The sequence below is a fragment of the Mangifera indica genome, chromosome 16 (genome assembly GCF_011075055.1).
Source record: "Mangifera indica cultivar Alphonso chromosome 16, CATAS_Mindica_2.1, whole genome shotgun sequence".
Taxonomy (NCBI): Eukaryota; Viridiplantae; Streptophyta; class Magnoliopsida; order Sapindales; family Anacardiaceae; genus Mangifera; species Mangifera indica.
The window spans coordinates 10,203,576-10,224,369 of record NC_058152.1 but is presented as its reverse complement, the minus strand read 5'-3'; the positions used below and the strand labels follow the sequence as shown (position 1 = coordinate 10,224,369).

The window sequence follows — 20,794 nt, the reverse complement described above, 5'->3', positions numbered from 1 at the left end:
CACATTTTTCGTGCACTCGCACGTACCTACACGCACTTGCACGGACACACCTGCTCGCACTTGCACCCATTCTTCACATTTATGATCACCTTTTCATTTTAATTTGTATTACACCAAAAATTGATCTGTTTTCGAATAAGTTTTTGAATATTCAGATCATAACTTATCAAATATAGAGTATGCTTCGGAAGGAAAAATTCTCATAAAAAATGTATCAAATTTGATGTAATTAGCAAAAAGAGGTATTATTAAAAACAAATTTAAATTTGTTTAAAAAAGTAAAATTATTCAAAATTTGTCTAATAAGATTTAGATGAAAACTTTTGTATCTATTTTAATTAATATCCTAAAAATAATATACTATCATAATAGCATATATTATTTATTTTTAATTTAAAATAATTATTTATTTATTTAATTATTTAAAATTAAATATATATAACCTAACAAGGGAAACAGGAAAATGATAAAAGGGATTACTTCTATGGAGGGTAGGTTCATCTTCCCATAAGCATTTTTTTTTTTTGTAAAATTAATTTATCTATTAATAATAATATATTATTATGTAAGTGAATATTTAATTTAGAGTTTAGAATATGTAAGAATTTAGAACAACTTAAATACAAATAAACCTCGTTAAATTTTGATTCACCTTCACCTTAAAACCTTTGGAATGGGTGCTGCCCCCTCACCCTCACCGGTTAGCCTTCCACCCGTTTATCCCAAGTGACGGGATACTTGGAGTTCAACTTGTAATTTGACTGCATAAATAAGGGAAGCCACTAATTAATTGTCTATTTCCTAACAGTTACATAACTGTTCAAAAATCTCATCATCTTCCCCCAAAACTCCATTTTGTCTTATAAATAGCCTCGCTATGATCTCTCACTGGCGTACATCAAACATTTGACAGAATCACAATGGCTTTCAAGAATGTGCTTCTCGTTTTAGCCCTGATAACAATGGCATTGGCAACTTCAACTGCAGTGAGAAACGATTACAATAACCTCCACATTAAGCCTGGTTACAATCTTGCGGAGAGGCTGGTGGCCAGCAGAGGCCTAACTGAGTGTTGGCATGCATTTTTTGAGCTGAAGTCTTGCACGAACGAGATTATTTTGTTTTTCCTCAATGGTGAGGCGAGTCTTGGTGGGGATTGCTGCAATGCCGTGGATATCATCACCCGGAATTGCTGGCCAGGCATGCTCATTTCTCTTGGTTTCACAGCCGAGGAAGGGAACTTACTGGCAGAGTACTGTGATGCACCTCCTGCACCTGGAGCAGCTCCTCCTGTTGCTGATGCTGATGCTGATGCTTCTTCGATGATCAATCAGCCTCAGGTTTTGGTGTAGAGTCGCGGTGGCATGGAGTTTCAAAGTTTTATCTTTGTTTTGTCATTCATGATCGTTTACTTGTAATGTTTCCCCATTCAAGTGTTAATAAAGCCACCATTTGTCTCATATCTTTAAATCAGAATCCTGTGGGCATTTTTACAGCTTATTGTAATTTTATGACTTGCATAATGTTGCTTAAAGAACTAAACAATTCATCAAGCACCAAAAGGATACAATCAGGACCCTTAATTGAACTTGAAGCCTTCCTCACAGTAACATTGTATATTCTGATGAAATTCCATGAACACAGCACCAGCAGCAGCGGCTAGCTCAGGACCTCAATTGATCACTTTCTAAGATAATTACCTTACGATTACAAGAAATGATTAGCTACGTAAACCGTCACTCTTACATTAGATAGAACAAAGAAAGGCAAAAACAAAAATATTGCTAAAAACCTGAAAATTTATTTAAAAATAAAAAAAACTGATCATAACATTAACTTGCGGATTACAAGTGTTTGATTAAAACCTCATGATGAAGAAAGAATATGTTGTAAGCCTGATTTCTAAAAACATGAATTTATACTATAAAGCTAAGTTCCATTCATTTATATGAAGATTCTGAATGATTTGTGGGAGAATTGAAGTCACAATTATGAAATAATTAAGGTGGAAACAAAGGGCTTTATTTTCGTAACTTCCTGTTAAGGAATGAGCAAATTCAATTGCATTAAAGGGTAATCAGTTTCAAATAAGCATGATTAAATGCTTAATTGCTTCATAATCATGCAGCCTTTGGCCTCCCAAAACTCATCACCTTCTCCTCAAATCCTATAAAACCTTCCACAAGTTTCATCTTTTCTTCAAGTTCTCTCTGTCATTTCCGCAAACACTTCCATAAAACACACAAACACTTTCAAAATGCATCCGAAAGATTTACTTCTTCCTCTTTTGGCCCTCTCATGCCTCATGACATATTCCACTGCAGCCAGGGATCTCCCCGTCAAGCCAGGCTTCAACCTTACGGCGAGGGTTGAGGCTGCCCCTATCACCAGCGGAGGTCTAGTTGAGTGCTTCAATGCACTTTGGGAGTTGAAATCGTGCACGAATGAGATTGCCAGCTACTTCCTCACTGGGCAGGCGAGTATTGGCCCAGAATGCTGCCTAGCCATTGGCGTCATCACGCGTAATTGCTGGCCTGCCAACGTCATGCTTGCTTCCCTTGGCTACACTGCTGAGGAAGGTGACATTCTCAGAGGCTACTGTGATGCTGAGCCTTCTTCTCTTGTCCCCGGAATTGCTCCTTCGCCTGTCGCTGCAGCCTCGCCGGCTTCAAATTAAGGGTCTTGTTTGGAATATCTTAATGAATTTGTACTGATCCTTATATGTATGAAATAAGATTTTCGTTCTGTTTGGTTACTGAAAAATTATACGAGAAAAGATAGGAAGAGAATTGCTGAACTTTCTTTTATTGATGTTTTTTCTGGGACTTTCTCGGGAAACAGACAGAATGTGCAATTACTGATGAAGCTCGTTTAAACTTTTGGTTGTGAAATACATCTAAAACAAGCACATGCTCTACAAATTCTCTGTCTGGTTCCTGAGAAAAAACACAAGAACATTTTCTTTTACTTTCTCAGGAAGCTAACAGAACTAATCAATTAGAAACACGATGAAGCTCATTTACAACTGAGAATTTCTGTTATGCATTACATCTGAGCCCTTTCATTCTCTACAACTTCTCTGTTTGGTTCCTGAGGAAATAAGCAAGTAAACTGAGAAAGAATCCTGAGCTTTCTCTTATTTTGTCGTTCTATTTTCTTAGAAAACAAACACCAATTAAACTGAGAAAATCATAGACCAAACTGATTATTGAACTTCGAAAACTTTCCATGACCAGTTTTACCGCTATCACGGTGAGATCCTCTTGGATTCCTTCGATTGTTTGAACTCGAGACATGTTTCACTTTTATCATCGGTACTGATGGAGTCGGAATCTCTTGGTTAGAGCAACTCGCCGGCGGCGACACAACCTGTAGGAGATGATCACCAGCGTAATCCTCTTCATCATCCTCGGAATCGAATCCAGAAACAAGAATCCCGTCGAGTCCATGCACCGCTACACCTGAGCCGACGAAAAGATCCGGAACTTTAAGCATCACTCCGTCAACCGTAACAGAATCCAAGACAGTGTCGTTCAGAACAACCTGAGTGTTTCCGATGACAATTCGACGTCTAGGAAGGAGTGTGTCGACATAGGAGGCTCCGCTGGAGCTCAACTTTCGGAGATGCGACGTGGCGAGTTTAAGAGGCGACACGTGGTAGAGGAGGGAGCGGGAGGAGAGATCGAGAGCGGAGATGAGAGAGTCCGGCGGAGAGAAGAGGGTGAAAGTGAAATTCCGAGAGGAGACGAGGCGATTCTGCAGATCGAATGCGGTGATGGCGTTTGTGAAAAGTGTGTAGCCGTGGGATCGGAGAGCGGAAATTGCGTGAGAGAGTTCGTGGCTGGTGAGATGTGCGGTGGTGATTGAAGGGAGAAGCAAAAGTGTGATGAGCAGGAGAACAGGTGAGAGATTTGCCATTGTTTGTTTTGTTGAATTTGGCGGGAGTTCTTTTGAGTTAGTTGGGCTGTGAAAAAATCTGATCAGAAGTCGGTGTTTATATGTGCGCGTGTGATTATTAGATGGAGTTTCAGCCGTTAGATTAATCTGGTTGACAATATCCGGTTGTTTCAGTTAGAATTAACAATTTGTTATGTATTATTAACTAAAAACAAATAAATTTTTTTGTACACCTCATCAACAGGGATGGCAATGGGGGCCAGGACTAATACCTTAATTCCCATCCACGTTTTCGTAAGACAAATCTTTCACGTCTATATCCTGTGCTTAATACAGGAATAATGGTGAATCTTTATCTTCTATAGATAGGAAAAAATTCTCAATTCTTCTCGTTCCCTTTCTTTATTTTTAATAAAAAAATATTTATTAATTACTAAAATATATTTATAATACTTTAAAATTTTAAAAATAATTTAATATTTAAAAACTTAGAAGATATATTAAAAAAAAACTTAACTAAGAAGAGAACAGATCAAGATAAACACAAGTTAAAAATATATTTATTTTTTTATTATTTAATTATAAAAATTTTAACCATCTTCGTTTTTATTTTTATCAAAAAATTCTTTCTCTGTTCAAAAAATAATTGGCTAAAAACCCAATTTGATCATCCCTACTCATAATTCTTTTAATGCCATCATCAACACAAAGATTCTAACCATTTTACTTAGATCAGGTTTCTTTTCTTATGTGTTTCCCCAGCCATTAGTTCCCTCATATGTTGCTTTATCATTAATCTTTTTTGTCTCACATTGTCTTGCACTACTTGCCTTTTCTTCTGAACTCATATTGATTAGTCTCTGAAGCTTCACCTCTTCAAGAAGAATTTTCTTCCTCAAGTTTAGATTGTTTGGATCCATTATGTTGAACATAAAACCTTTATCTTCACTGGTCACTCATGGGATCACAAGCCTTTACTCGCTCCCTAGTTTCTCTATCAACTTCACCGGCAACTTCCAGTGATGCCTTCAGAAGAATTTCACAAAGACAACAATTCTTTCTCCATCATCACTAAATTTCCTCTCTCAGTGACTCACTAACTGAAATATAAATAGGAACTCAGCAAAATAATTGTTGTAATAGGATAATTATTAAAAAATAAATAATTTTGAAATGAAATATATCTCGTCCCTCGAAAGCATTTTTTTTTTCCTATTGAATTTGATTTAATAATTATAAATATCCTTTTCTCAAATAAGAGAATCTCAGTTGGTGGCCAGTCCTCTTCAAACTCGCATATTGACTTATAGAATCTGAGTAGTGTTTTGTGTACATAAATAATATATATAATTTTATGCATATATAATAATATGTTATCATATGATTGAATAATTTAAAATTAAAGATAAAATAACATCTAATTATATAAATAATATGTTCTAGGACACTTACTCTAACAATAGTAGCGATAGAATAACAAATAAATCCTATCAAACTAAACTATATACATAATAAAATCAACCAACAATTTTAATCTATTTAGTAGATTTTAGCTTATGATTGATTAATTGTAGTATTACAAAAAAAGATGGTTTACGACTCAACCTTTGAAAATAATTATGAGGCAAGGTCAATACCACATTATAAAAATAATAAAACAATATGTAATACACAAATTGATATTAATATAATATATTATTACGTGATTAAATAATTTTAATTAAATACATAGTACCATATGTTCTTTGTCGAGACTATTGTCAACTTTAAAGTTCAATTATTAAAAATCATAACTTGTAAGTATTTCTAATGTGTTTTTATGCACCCGGAAGATTCAAAAAAATCTATACTTTTTAATAAGCATGATCAACGAATCGGATTTGCTTTATTGAATACCTTAGAACATTTAAAAAATTTCTACTGATTAATATTTTTGGAATTTATTATTCTACAACTTATTTAGTTTTATATTGTATATGGGTTATTAATTTTATTTAAAAAAAATATAGATATCATGAAATTTTGTATCTGTTGCAAAATCAATGGAATAAAAAATTAAAAAAAAAATTGGAAAGATAGACCTTTATCGTTGGTTATATCTATTGCACCAGATCATAGGGCCAAAATATTATTAGTAAAAAATTTTGTTAGAATTTATTGGAAAAAATATAGTGACAATAATAGAACATGGTACGGAACCTTTACTTGAAAAGTATTGAGTATACGAAGTAAAATACATACATACATACATATATATATATATATATATATATATATATATATATATATATATATATATATATATATATATATATATATATATATATATACTATGATTAAGTTTATGTTCATCTAAAGATAAATAACATGTGTGATCTAACATCATGAAAGGTAAATAATCAATGAATTCAAACTCTAATTTTAGTGAATTTAAAAATTATATAAATATTGAATATTCATCTAAAAGTATGAATAAAAGTAATATTTTTGATATTCTTGGTGGAGTATTTTTCCTCATGACACATGATTTACTAATATCTTTATTGTCTATTACAACCTCACAATCATCTTTTTAGTGCAAATGGATGTATCCTGGATAATTCAAAAAATATTATGTGCATGAAATATTAGTTGATAACAAATTTCAAACTACAAAATCGTGTTATCGAAAATATATTTGAAAATTTCAAGAATTTAATTAAATAAAGAGGAAATTTAAATTGTATGATACTCGTAAATTGTAATACATCTGAGTTCATTTTTTTATTTATTGGCTTAATTTTTTTAATCATTAAACCATGGTTCTATTCCGCTATAAATTATAGCCTTTTTATAAATTTCAAAGGTATAATCTTCGTTATTTTAAATTTCATTAAAATTAATAACTTTTAAAAAAATAAAAAATTTAATTTAGGTAGATCATTCCGTCAAAAAGCCCATAGAAACACAGCCCGTAAGGCTTTGAGTTGTGGCCCATGCTTTAGCTTTGAGATAGGGGCATATCAAAAGGCCTAAAGACTAATTCCCAATTTAAGGTTTAACCCATTTTCAAATACACATTTGTAAAATTTTAAAAGTTCAAACACTCATTTATAGACTATTAAACCTAACCAAAATGATTAATTATAAGAGATAAAATTGTTATTTTATCACTAAACCTAAAACCATAAAAACTTATATCATGTTTCCTTATTGGTTTGAAAAACTAATATATATTTTGAAAAATTTATTTTTCCCCAAGGGTTTTTCTTCTTCCTTTGGCAATCAAAAGCCATTATTGCCGTCAGTTAGCCTTCCCACCTTCTTTTCCTCCCATCATTGACCTTTTTCTCGTACCAATTTTATCGGACGAAGATGAACTGTCTTCATTTGAGAAGAGATGAACACGATTTATTTTTAGTCAATCGACATATTAACATTAGAAAATTTGTCTGATGTTGATACATTAGCAGAACGAAGCTCTTTATCGAACGAAGATAGTTCATCCTTGTCTAACGAAACCGGTATAAAGGGAAGGCCAACAATGGCAAGAGAAGATGGTGGGAAGGCTGACCGATGATAGGAACGACTTCTAGTTGCTAGATAAAAAAGAAAAACTCTTGGAAAAAAGTGAATTTTTTAAAACTTAATCTTTGGGGGGAAAAATGTTAAGTTTTCAAATCAGGGGAAAATGATATAAGTTTTTAAGGTTTTAGGATTTAGTGATAAAATAACAATTATATCTCTTATAACTAATAATTTTAGTTAGGTTTAATAATTTATGAGTGAGTATTTAAGTTTTTAAAATCTCATGTATATATATTTGAGAATGGACTAAACCTTGGGTGGTAAAAAGTTTTTCGGCTTATGTCTAAACTCACCTTTTATTGGGCCTTAGCACGGCAAATTAAGCACGGCCTAGCTTGTCACCGCGTCTACGTCATGACTAAATCCAACAAAGATGCCTTTTAAGTACTACGTAAAATTTGTTGGCAGATTACATGAAGGACACCAATTAATACAAATTACCTACTATATATTTCACCACCATAAAAAATCCAAAGTTCCTTTATTTAACCACTGCTGATTGACCATCACTTTTTCCATGTATAAACCCAACAAAAGATACCTTTTTGAAAGCCTAAATCTGTTGGCGGGCTCACAGGAGTTATATGGATACCACCATCTCAATCCATCTATAAATTCTGGCTTGGCTAAGCTGTCTCCCACTTCTCCATATAGATCACAATATCGTCAGCAAATCAAGAAAAATGAAGAGGGTATGTGGTGATTTCGTCACGATGGTGGCCATGTTGATGGTGTTGATGATGGCTTCTAAGGAGGTCTATGTCATGTCCGGTGAGGATTGCAATATGTTGGAGTTGATGCCATGCAAGCCTGCAGTTATATCGTCGGCTCAACCGACAGAGGCTTGTTGCAGCATGGTGAAGAGTCAGATACAATGCTATTGTGTGTACATGAAAAGCCCAACTTTCAAACATTATGTTACCCCTCAAGTAACTAAAAAGATATCCACTGCATGCAGTGTTAAGATACCTGAGTGTTAATTTTCTCCTTGTTCATCAATTGCAACTCTTAAATGAGTGTCTTGTTATTGAATAAAAATATAATATAATCTTTCAATTTTAAGAATTATATTTAGTCTTACTCTTTCAGTGTTTTACCATATCAATTCATGATACTTAAAATCGAAAAGTATATCTATATATATTATTAATAAAATTATATGTATATATTTTGTATATACAAATAGATACAAATTTGATGATAATTTTAAATTAAAGATAAAATAATATCTAATCACGTAAGGACATATCATGTGTGTATGTATTTATATATTAAAAAAATAAATTATAATCTAAAAAATAAAATTTCAAATTAATTTCATAAAATTATTATCTAAAAAATAAATTAATCCTCAAATCGATTTCACCTAAAAATCAATTGAATTTCCAAGTTTATTTAATGAAATTAGTACCTTATAAATTACATGAATTTCCAGTTAGATTTTCTGAAGTTATTACCTATTGAATTCCCAAATTGATTTCATGCGATTATTACGTAAAAAAATTAATTGAATTTTCAAACCGATTTTATGAGATTACTACATAAAGATCTAAATTGATTTCATAAAATTATAACATAAAAATAATTGAATTTCCATATTTGTTCTATATGGAACTGAAATTTGAATTCTATACGTTAAAATATCTTTCAATGTCAACAATCGAAAAATCGTTTGAAAATATGAAAAATACGAATCAATCTATCATAAAAAGGTGGAAATTGAAAAAATAAAACTGAAATTCGAATGCTATACATTGAAATACCTTAGAATGTTAACAATAAAAAAATCGTTAAAAAATCTAAAAAATACAAGTCGATTTATTCTAAAACGGCGAAAATAAAAAAAAAGAGAACTAAAATTCGAATTTTATAAGTTGAAATACGTTAAAATGTCACCAATCGAAAAATCGTTCGGAAATCTGAAAAATATAAGTAAATATATCCTAAAACAGTGAAATTGAGAAATTCAAAAATACAAATCGATATATCCTATAAACAAAAAAATTAAAATATCGAGTTGAAATTTCATCATTACATCATAAAATATACCAAAAAAGCACAAAAATCAAAAAATTGAATGTCAAATTCAAAAACTATATATCGAAAAACCCTAAAATAGAAAAAACGGATATAAAATTTGAAGATTACACGTTGAGAAACCCTAGATATGAAAAATATCAATTTACCCCCTCAAAAAATTTATAGTACAAATAAGTCTAATATTTATCCCTTGTCTCCTCAACAATTTTCTAATCTCTTAGCGCTCTTGCAGTTTAAAAACAGTAAATTTCCCCCCAACCCACGGTTTTCATGACATTAGCCCACTGTCTCATGGCAAATTTCACAAATACCCCCCGTAGATTAACCGCTCTCCCCCAGCTCCCTAATGTTTTGAAAAAGCTACTTCACCCCCTAACCCACAGTCAACCTCTCATGATCGTAGGAGAATTCGTCCTGACCGTGGGATCCACTGTTCCCATAGACAGGAGCACCGGCTATTCTAATCCCTTTTTCGATGCAAAAATCGTTGTTTCTACCTCTAATTTGAACACAAATTAAATGTACATATCCTATAACACAAAACCCCTCAAGAAATTCAATCAAAACAACCAAAAATCAAAACATTTTATGCATTATTCAAAATCGGAATCCTAGAATTTTAAACAGCAAAATCTCTCTCAAATCTTAATAATCTTAACAATAAATTCATTCAAACAACAGTAGGGAAGATGTACTAACATTTTTTGCTATTTTTTATCATCGAAAAACATGAAAATCGATGAAAATCCCTTCGCCTATGAAACGACCGTGGGAAAGGAAAAATTCTTTGAATTTGCACAGTGAAACCGTGGAAAAATTAAGCAAAAAATAATTAAAATCCTTAGTTTATATATAGGGGCAGTTTGAATATTTCATAAAAAAGGACATGTTTGCTTAAACCTGATTGTTTTAGATAATTTTGTTTAGACCCCTTTAATTTTGTTCATGTAATATAATTTCCCATAATTAAATTTCCAAATTGATTTCATAAAATTATTAACTAAAAATGTGACTAACTTTTCAAATCAATTTCAGTCCTAGTAGGTGGGTATGTGTCAATAGCTCTTGACCAAGACACGGGCTTGTGCGTGCGGTGGCATGAGCCAAGGCAGAACCATGCCTGGGACGGGGTATGACATATTCGTATATATTGACTGTAAATACTAATATGTATACAGGTGAGATGACTGTCGGCATGCAATTGAGCCGAAAGAGGCATGAGTGGATAACGTGCATTGACTCTCACAAGACAGGTGCACAAGCATATAGGCTCTGGTGCGCGAGGGCACATGCACTGTCGAAAGCAGCACTTCTAGATCGGCGTAAGAGACTTAAGAATCATTAAAAATAGAGTAATACTATGTGTATTTATTTTGGGTACACAAATATATACACACTCATATGTGTCATCATATGATTGGTTATTGTTTTATTCTTAATTCAAAATTACCTAATTATATGATGATACATATAAATATGTATATATTTGTATATCTAAAATAGATACACATAATTTTATTGTTAAAAATATTATGGGCATTCTTTTTTCAGACATGGGCTGAAAAATAGGCCCAAAAGGGAATTGAGCGGATAAGGAGCACGGGTCATTCAGACAGAGCGTGCAGGTCCCACGTAGCATGCAGATGGGTGCGCGCCAAGCAAGCTAATGGGTGCTAGGCCGAGCAGGCAAAAAGACACTTGCGGGCTTTCGGCTTTTGGACGACTTGGAGGCCCAAAAATATTAATTTTAAGCCTCAAACTAACTCCTAAGACATGAATTAAGTCAAATAACGTGGGTTTCTTCAAAACCTTGCACAAGAAAACACCCAAGACACCAAGAAGTGCGCACCAAGCTGAGATTGTGGGCAGCAAAACGTGACTGACCAATTCTTCATGGTAGGTGGCTCAATTCCATGAAAGACACATGTCCCACTATGTATTTAGTGCCCTAGGGTATTGCGTAATGGTCGGGGATGTCAGCCATATCTGATGCCTATAAATTGAGGTCGTGAAAGGCAGTTGCAGAGTGTGGAACTCCCTGCCGTGGGCCATTTTGTAATCTTTTTGTGAGCTAATAAAAAGGTTAGGTGTTCCTGTATATCCATTATTTGATATTTGTTTTGTGTTTTCCTTTGTGTGTGTTTGTATAGGTTGACTAAGCAAGACATCTAGTGTCATCACCAGACATTGAAATTCATATTAAGCAGCGCCCTTATGATAATATATGTGTTAGGCCAAAGAACTATTTCCCACCCAAAGTATGTTGATTGTACTAGTTCTCCCCGTTAACTTTGAAAATACCATTTACCCACCCATGATTGATTAAATTTAACGGAACCCTAACCCTTAAAAATTTAATCTCATTTTTTCCCCTAAAAGTTTAAAAACTAACTTTTCTCCCCTAAACTAAGTTTGAAAAAATTACATTGCCCCCCTAGGATTTAGTTTCAAAATCCGTTCACTTTCTCTGGTGCCATCGCCGGTCGTCTCTCCCTCTCGACGGTTTCCCTTTCTCCGACAGCCTACCTCAACTTCATCCCAACCCATCCGACATCGAGAGACGTCGTCTGGAAAGAGAAATCGTCTTCCCAGGCAACAAAGATCTCATCTTTTGTTGGGAGGGAGAGACAGCCGACGATGACACCGGAGAAAGTGAACGGATTTTGAAACTAAACCCTAGGGGAACAATGTGATTTTTTCAAACTTGGTTTAGGGGAGAAAAGTTAGTTTTTTAAATTTAGGGGGAAAATGAAATCATATTTAAGTTTATTTTTAATATTAAATATAAAATGATGATTTTAACTTTAAAATTAATAGATTTAAACGATCGTAGTTGGGTAAATGAGATTTTCAAAATTAACAGAAAAAATTTTGACATTTCAGCATAGTTTGGGTGGGATATAGTGATTTGGCTTTTTTCTTACTTAATTGCTATTTATGGCGTTTTGAACGGGAAAAATACACATTAAATTAAGTAGGCTGTGCAGAGAAGTCCCATACTGGTCAAAGAGATAAGCAGCAGTGACCGCTTCCTTATTAAAGCAAATGTTTGAAACTGAACTAGCTGTACGGAGAGCACAGAGCGAACTATTCTTTCGCCTCTGACTAAAAAATACCGTGTGCTTGTCACAAACAGTAGCATACGCTTAGTTTTGGAGGGGCATTTCCGAATACCAAGATTCAGTTCTTAAAAGAGATCTGCCTGTAGGAAATGAGCTGTATAGACATACAAATTCCCTTCAAATTCGGCTAAAATTCAAATTTGGGTCTTTTGTTTGTGTGGGGAGGGGATTCCAGGGCTGGCTAAAATCCTCAGGGGTGAAGACATCTTTGACTTGTCTATTTTTTGATTCATCTACTCGTTTACATATTTTTTAAAATCCCTATACATTCAATCATCTTTAAATTTATTAAATTATTATAAATATATAGTGGAGATGGAGAGGCAAAAGTATGGGTTTATTTCTTGTGGGGAGATTTTCTGCCATCTTTGTATAAGAGACAAGGTAGGGATGAAGAAAGATTTCTATATGAAAACAAGAACAAAGATTAAGATATTCGATCCTTATCTAAGAGATTCTCTATCATCTTTGTATTAGAGATAAGATAAAGATGAAAAAAGATTTTTATGCAAAAACAAAGATAAAAATTAAGATATTTAACCTTTATCCAATCTGTCGCCATCTCTAATAGACAGACGATCTAACAGCTTTTGTTTAATTACAAAGTACAAAGCAGTCGGTGCTATGTCATATGCGCCATATAAAATTCTCTGTTTGTATCACTTGAAAATATTTCCAACAGAATTTCATAAAAAAAAAAAAAGAAAAGTAAAATTTTACTGGGATATTGATAGCAGAAAATTCATCACTCTGCTATGCTTTCTTCCGATCTCTAAGATATAGCCGTTGTCGTCTCACCCAAATCTCAGGTATCTATGGCACTAAATCAAGGACTACAACAAGCACATTCTGCCTTTGATGTGAAGCTAAATCATGACAATGAAAAGAACAGCGATGGTAAAGGATACGAGATCTCTAGCCAACCGTCCAAATGGAAGATGCCAAGCAGAATATCATAGTTTTTCCCAAGTATGTTAATCAACCATTGTTTTCCAGAAAGAATTACATTCAACATATGCTTAGTTAGAACATCCAATATACAGAGCTGCAATAAACAAAATCTAAGCTTAGCGTACCTGATCAGGAGTAATCGTTGAGCTGTAATTTATGTCAACTCTCTGCAATTCGAATAAAATAGAGTTAAAGTTCATCGCAGTCTCATCAACAGGAAAGAAATAACAAAAGAGAGAGACAAGAAGTTCATAGAGTTTTAACTGATTGATGCAATCTTGAAGGAAGCTTCAATGGTCAGCTGTCCGCTCAATAAATTTAGTCCCCACACATTGAACTTTATCACATTCACTGCTTTACCCTCCTTTTTCACATCATCAAAGATTGATATTGAGTTAAACTGTAGACAAAGCGAAACATAATGATCTTACAATTAATTAGATAAATCAAGTATTTAATTTTAATATGTTATCGGAGACATAAAACTTGAACTCATATTCTCATATTTAAAACTTTACTCTTTTGATATTTGAACTACCCCTCAGAGGCAACATAACAAGAATTTATGTAGCACTCCGGTCTTCTTATCTTTTACCCAACTCACATAGTGAGACACATGTTCAAATCAAGGGGGAAACTTTTTGAGCAGCCGGCGTATTAAGATTTCCCTCAAGAAATTAACACAAATCTCTAGCTAAAATGGTTCTATCAAGAGAGAACTGACATATCTTGGCTAAGATTAGATTTGAATCGAGCTTATTTGAACTCAAGCTCAAGCTTGGTTCAAGCGAGCCAACCTTATACAAGCTCGCTCGAGCTTGAGCTATTTGTCAAGTTTACCAATTAAAAATTTTGATATAAAACGATGTCGTTTTAATCAATATGTATTAAAATGACGTTGTTTTAATAGCAAAATTGTTAAAAATTCAAGCTCGAAACGAGCTGAGCCAAATTTGAGCCTAGTTCGAGCTTGACTTTCAAGATCTCGATGAGCTCGAGCTCTACTATATACAAATCAAGCTGAGCTCAAGCTTGACTCGGTCGGAATCCAACTTTGATCTTGGCATATCTTACACATAATATCTTTTTCTAAATGAATGATTTTAATAAGTTCAAACAGTAATCTAGACCGAATCAAACTGTATGTTTTTAGTTTGATTAAAAACTTAATATGGTTTGGTTTGAAAATTTTTTAAACTGTTTTTTTAGTTTGGTTTGAAAAAGCTCTCAGACCACACCAAATTGGACCATGCATACTCCTAATTTTACAATTGATCATATACAATGATAATAAGCAAACTATTACTATTAACTTGAAATAGAATAATTTTGTTTCGACAAAAATATCATTTTGTGTCAAAATATTTTTTTAGGTTTAATTTGGTAAGTATGTGTTTTTGTGTATTATTTTGTATCAAATTATGTTATTTCTTGATATTTAACAAAATGTATTGTTTTGCTATATATCATGTCGTTACTTGTTGTATTTTAACATGATTTTACTTGTTATATAGTTTATATTTTTTCGGATTAGATCAGATCAATATGAAAATAATTCAGCATAGTTTATGAATGATACATTTTGATATGATTTTATTTTAGGTTAAATTAAGGTTTAAGGTCTTCAACTTAAAACTTAAATTGATATGATACAAATACGATTTGATTATACGGATTGCCATGTCTAGTTTTATGGTTGTAATAGGTTTTTTTTTCAGCAATTTTTAATTTAAATTACAATTTGCTAACATATTTATAAAAAAGAAACTTTTTATTCTTTTGATATATAATTAGTTGTAAATTTTAGTCTAATTAGGCTTAAAATAATGTATTTTTCTTTTTTATAAATATTCATGTTTACATACGAAAGCAGGCTGTATTAAGCCCACCTTGACAGTCCATTGTGCACCGCATATTGGGCATTGTTTGTAAAGCCTATGACACAATCCAAAATCCTTTAGCGACTGTTTCGTTCTAGTTTTTAAAGATTATTTGGATAATCTATTTTCTATTATTTTATTTGATTTATTAGTAATAAAATATTATAGTAATTTTCTATTAACAATACTGACATGACATGTAATATAAGTGATAATTTGATTACCACATTCACAAGTATTTAAAGATTACTAATGTAATCTTGATTTTATTATAATTATATTAGTATTTATTAATTTTTTAAGACAAAAATAAATTTATTTTTAATTAATATGACAAATGATATAAAAAATATTTCAAAATAATTATATTAAAAAACATTTAAATAAAATAATTTACGAGTAATCTTTTATTACCTTTAACCAAACATAATAATTATTTATACCTATCAATTTTTATCAAATATAGTAATTATTTATATCTAATAATCTTTTAAATAACATATCTTTAAAATAATCTTATTATTTTAATAATAAAATATTATTCAAACTAAACATCCTTTTAGAATTTTGCCTTTGTAGGCCTTGATAGATTGATCCGTCAAATTATATAACTTTTATATATTTTAATTTTTAATTATTTTATTATTTTTAATGGATGATGATATTGGGCTGGTCTATGGACTTTGCCCAAGGCCCCGACACGATCCAAATGCCGCATGGATTTAATACGGTCTGCAAATGTCGTCTCTATAGACCGTGCCAAAAAAGGGCCTCCTACCTAACCCGGCCTGCGGTGTCTGAGACATGTTAGATGACATTAACAGACAGTTTGTTGGACATATTATTATATAATATCTTTGTGGTTGAGAGTTTCCATGCCTTTAAGAGAGAGAGATTTCATCAGTGCCTTGTCACAATCTAAGTTTCCAGCCACAAATATATTCTAATAGTAAATATTCAACCTCACTAAAGTAAAGGCCAAACGACTACTTCCCACGCAAGGTATATTATTTTTCCAAGTTTGTTTCATTAATTTAAAAAATTTAATTTACCTATTAGTTAAATCTATTAGTTATATTATTTGTTTTATGAAACCCTAAAAATTAAAAAAATTTTAATCAAATTTTTAAAAATAGTATTTTTCCTTAAAATTTTTAATTTTTTATATTAAATTTTTTTATTATATTTCTTCCTTTCCGATAACCCTCAAATGATATATTTTTCTCTCTGACATAATCTTTTTTCAACAATTTTTCTTGGTGTTATCATAGACGAAGACGATTCGTCTTCTTTAGAGACAAAAAAAGACTCGTCTTTGTCGATGATGACATTGAGAAGGACAGTCAAAATGAGAAAGAGATGTTGTTTGGAGGTCACAAGAGAGGAAGAGATGTTGTCAAAAAATTGAATTTAAAAAATTAAAAACTTTAGAGGGAAAAATACTGTTTTTGAAAATTTAGGGTAAAAAATTATTAGTTTTTAGGGTTTAGGGAAAAAAAATTAAATTTAAGTTTATTTTTAATATTATAAATAAAATAATAATTTTACTTTTGAAATCGTTAATTTTAATCGTCTATGAATAAATAAATAAAATTTTTAAAATTAATAAAAGAAAACTTTAAAAAAACAACATACCTTCAGTAGAAATAGTCCTTTGGCCATAAAGTAAATACTAAAAGTTATGTATTATAAAAAAAAAAAAAAGTACTTTTTGTTATGCATCTAGGTGGCTTTCCATCTCATCAAGTCAAAATAATGCCATGGGAAAGCATTTATGGGAGGGTGGCTACACCATGGGAAAACATTTATGGGAGGGTAGCTACATGATGATGGAATTGGAAAATTGAAAGACGACATTAAATACCTTTTATATGAGCAAACCGAATTTGTCAAGGGGACTTGGCGAAAAATTTGTGTATACATACCTCCCATCTCTCTCAATTTATGCATATATTTCTCTTCTCTTTTCTTTATCCGGAAATCAAATTTCATAGCCTTACTCTCTTCTCTTTTGCTATCTTCTCCTTTCTTCTCAATTCTTCCTTTCATTTATTTATCTTTCATATTTGCTTAATTAATTATATAACACGTTATCAGCACGATCTACTTAGGAAATGGACTCTAAACTTGAAATGTTAACTTCAAAAGCTGGTGATGGAAACCTATGTTTGGTCAATAGTGCAACCACCCACACTATATTAAAAGAAAAGAAATTTTTCTTAATTTTATCACCAATAGAGGCTAAAGTAAATACTATATCAAGATCAATTAATCTGATTGAAGGCTCCGAAAGAGCTATAATTATGTTAAACAATGAGACCAAATTAAACATCAATGATGCATTATATTTAAGTAGATCCAGAAGAAATCTATTCAGTTTTAAAGATATAAAAAATAATGGTTATCATATTGAAACCATGAGTGAAAATGGTACAGAATTCATTTGTATAACTAATAATGTCTCCAAAAGAAGGCTTATACTAGAAAAATTGTCTACTTTATCATCTGGATTGTATTATACAATCATAAAGACAATTGAAACCTACGTAGTATCGAACCAAAAGTTCGTTGATCCAAAAGCATTTATGCTTTGACATGATCGTTTAGGCCACCCAAGATCTACAATGATGCATATAATTATTGAAAATTCACATTGACATACATTACAGAATCATAAAATTTTATTGTTCAGTGAAAAATTCTGCACCGCCTGTTCTCAAGACAAATTAGTAATAAGACCATCCCACTCCAAAATTATAGGTGAATTCTCATCATTCCTGCAAAGGATTCAAGGGGATATATGTGGGCCCATTCATCCATCAAGTGGGCCATTCTGTTATTTTATGGTCTTAATTGATGCATCTGCACGATGGTCTCATGTTTGTTTATTGTCTACCCGAAATGTTGCATTTGCTAAACTATTAGCACAAATTATCAAATTAAAGACACATTTCGTAGATTATTCGATCAAGTCAATACAGCTGAATAATGCTGATGAATTTACATCCAAAATATTTGATGATGATTGCATGTCTATGGGGATTGAGGTTGAACATCCAGTCCCGCATGTCCACACACAGAATGGATTAGCTGAGTCTCTTATCAAACGACTCCAGGTAATTGCACGTATTTTATTATTAAAAAGTCAATTACCTACTTCTATGTGGGGACATGCTATATTACATGTTGCAGCGTTAATTCACTTGTGACATTCTTCTTATCATCAATATTCTCCCTTACAATTGGTCTTTGGTCACCAACCTAATGTATCTCATTTGAGAATATTTGGCTGTGTTGTATATGTCCCTATTGCGTTTCCTCAATACACAAAAATGGGACCTTAACGTCGCTTAAAAAATATATATTGGATATAATTTACCATATATTATTAGATATCTGAAACTATTAACAGGTGATCTTTTTACTGTACGATTTACAGATTGTTACTTTGATGAGACAACTTTCCCGTCTTTAGGGGAAAAGAAGATGCCTTCTGAAGTTAGGCATGAACTTGCTTAGTATGTACCTACCATATCTCATTTAGATCCTCGCACATCCCAAAGTGAAACTGAAGTACAGAGGATAGTGCACTTACAAATTATTGCCAACCAAATGCCTGATGCATTTGTAGATACGACAAAAGTGACAAGATCACATGTTTCAGCTGTTAATGCACCAGCAAGAATCAATGTGACTACTGAACAGTCTATTCGTGCCATGACTGATCAATCTACCTCACGCTAGAAGCGTGGTAGACCTGTTGGATCGAAGGACACTGTTCCTCGAAAAAAAAAGGCAAATAATCAAACAAATATCAATAATGATGATTCTAAGATAATTGAAAAATCTACACTCTCTAATATTCCTCCAGAAGAGGTTATAGTCTCTGAAGAGACTCAAGCCCCTGAAGTGGCACAAACCCCTGAAGTGATACAAAATCCTGAAGAACAGGAAAATGAAAATATTGGAATGTCTTTAAATTATGTTCATACATGAGAGATGTGGAATCATGAAACAATTATAATTGATGATATATTCTCATTTGCAGTAGCTACTGAAATTCTGAATGATGATGATTTTGAACCACGTACTGTTGCTAAATGCAAACAAAGACATGATTGACTTAAATGGGAAGAAACAATTCAAGCAGAATTAGCTTCTCTAGCAAAATGTCAAGTGTTTGGGCCTGTAGTTCCAACACTTCAAGACGTACAACCCGTTAGATATAAATGAGTATTTGTGAGAAAAAGAAACGAGAAAAATGAAATTGTTAGATATAAAGCCAGATTTGTAGCCCAAAACTTTTCCCAAAGACCCGGTATAGACTTTGATGAAACATATGCACCTGTGATGGATAAAATCACATTCAGATATTTAATCAGTTTAATAGTCTCTGAAGGACTGGATATGCGTCTAATGGTCGTAGTTCTGCTTATTTGTATGGAAATTTGGACACTTCAATTTATATGAAACTCCTTGAAGGATACAAATTGCCTGAATAAAAAAAGGTCAATTCAAGAGGCTTATACTCAATTAAATTATAACGATCATTATACAGATTAAAACAATCTGGACGTATGTGGTACAATCGCCTCAGTGAATATTTAAAAAAAAGAGGGCTATGTAAATGACCCTATATGCCCATGTGTCTTTATCAAAAGGTCAGAATCGAGATTTGTTATTGTAACAGTTTATGTTGATGACATGAATTTAATTGGAACTCCTGAAAAGCTCTAAAAAACTGTTGAATATTTGAAAAAAGAATTTGAAATGAAGGATTTGGGAAAAACCAAATATTGTCTCGGCCTGCAGATCGAGTACAATTCAAATAGAATACTTATCCATCAATCAACGTATATTGAAAAATTATTAAAAAGATTTAGTATGGATAAAACTCATCCTTTGAGCACCCCAATGGTTGTTCGGTCTTTTAATCCAAAAAAGGATCTATTTTGTCCTAAAGAAGAAGATGAAAAGATACTTGGTCCTAAAGTACCATATCTTAATGTCATTGGAGCTTTATTATATTTGGCCCAATGCACGAGACCGGATATATCCTTCGCAGTAAATTTATTGGCCTGATTTAGCTCTGCACCAACCCGTTGCCACTGGAACGGAATCAAACATATACTCCGTTATTTATGTGGAACTAGAGATTTGTGATTATCCTATTCTGTCAAATCCCCTAAAAATCATAGTTTGATTGAATATGCAGATGTTGGTTATCTTTCTGCCCCCATAAGGCCCGTTCACAGACGGGATTTGTTTTCACTTATAATAACATAACTATATCATGATGCTCCACCAAGCAGATTTTAGTTGCAATTTCTTCAAATC

The 20,794-nt window shown here is 32.4% G+C and overlaps 3 protein-coding genes, 1 long non-coding RNA gene and 1 other non-coding gene across 5 annotated transcripts; 3 read left to right on the top strand and 2 right to left on the bottom strand.

Annotated features, from left to right (window-relative positions):
- The first annotated feature begins 920 nt into the window (after window positions 1–920).
- Window positions 921–1,352, top strand: LOC123198931 (egg cell-secreted protein 1.3-like). Its single transcript, XM_044613737.1, has one exon. The coding sequence runs from the start codon at window positions 921–923 to the stop codon at window positions 1,350–1,352; it is 432 nt and encodes a 143-aa protein (XP_044469672.1).
- Window positions 1,353–2,257: 905 nt separating this feature from the next.
- On the top strand, window positions 2,258–2,722 carry LOC123199710 (egg cell-secreted protein 1.4-like). The gene has a single exon (XM_044614761.1). It carries the CDS (start codon window positions 2,258–2,260, stop codon window positions 2,675–2,677), a length of 420 nt encoding a protein of 139 aa, XP_044470696.1. The 3' UTR covers window positions 2,678–2,722.
- A 139-nt stretch (window positions 2,723–2,861) lies between these two features.
- LOC123199709 lies at window positions 2,862–4,078 on the bottom strand. The gene has a single exon (XM_044614760.1). It carries the CDS (start codon window positions 3,916–3,918, stop codon window positions 3,190–3,192), a length of 729 nt encoding a protein of 242 aa, XP_044470695.1. The 5' UTR covers window positions 3,919–4,078; the 3' UTR covers window positions 2,862–3,189.
- An 8,488-nt stretch (window positions 4,079–12,566) lies between these two features.
- Window positions 12,567–12,681, top strand: LOC123199833. The gene has a single exon (XR_006498439.1). It is a non-coding gene; the product is annotated as a U5 spliceosomal RNA (small nuclear RNA).
- A 463-nt stretch (window positions 12,682–13,144) lies between these two features.
- Window positions 13,145–13,845, bottom strand: LOC123198487. The gene is made up of 2 exons (XR_006498038.1): window positions 13,535–13,845; window positions 13,145–13,439 (listed from the first exon to the last, which is right to left on the bottom strand). It is a non-coding gene; the product is annotated as an uncharacterized LOC123198487 (long non-coding RNA).
- Window positions 13,846–20,794: the final 6,949 nt, after the last annotated feature.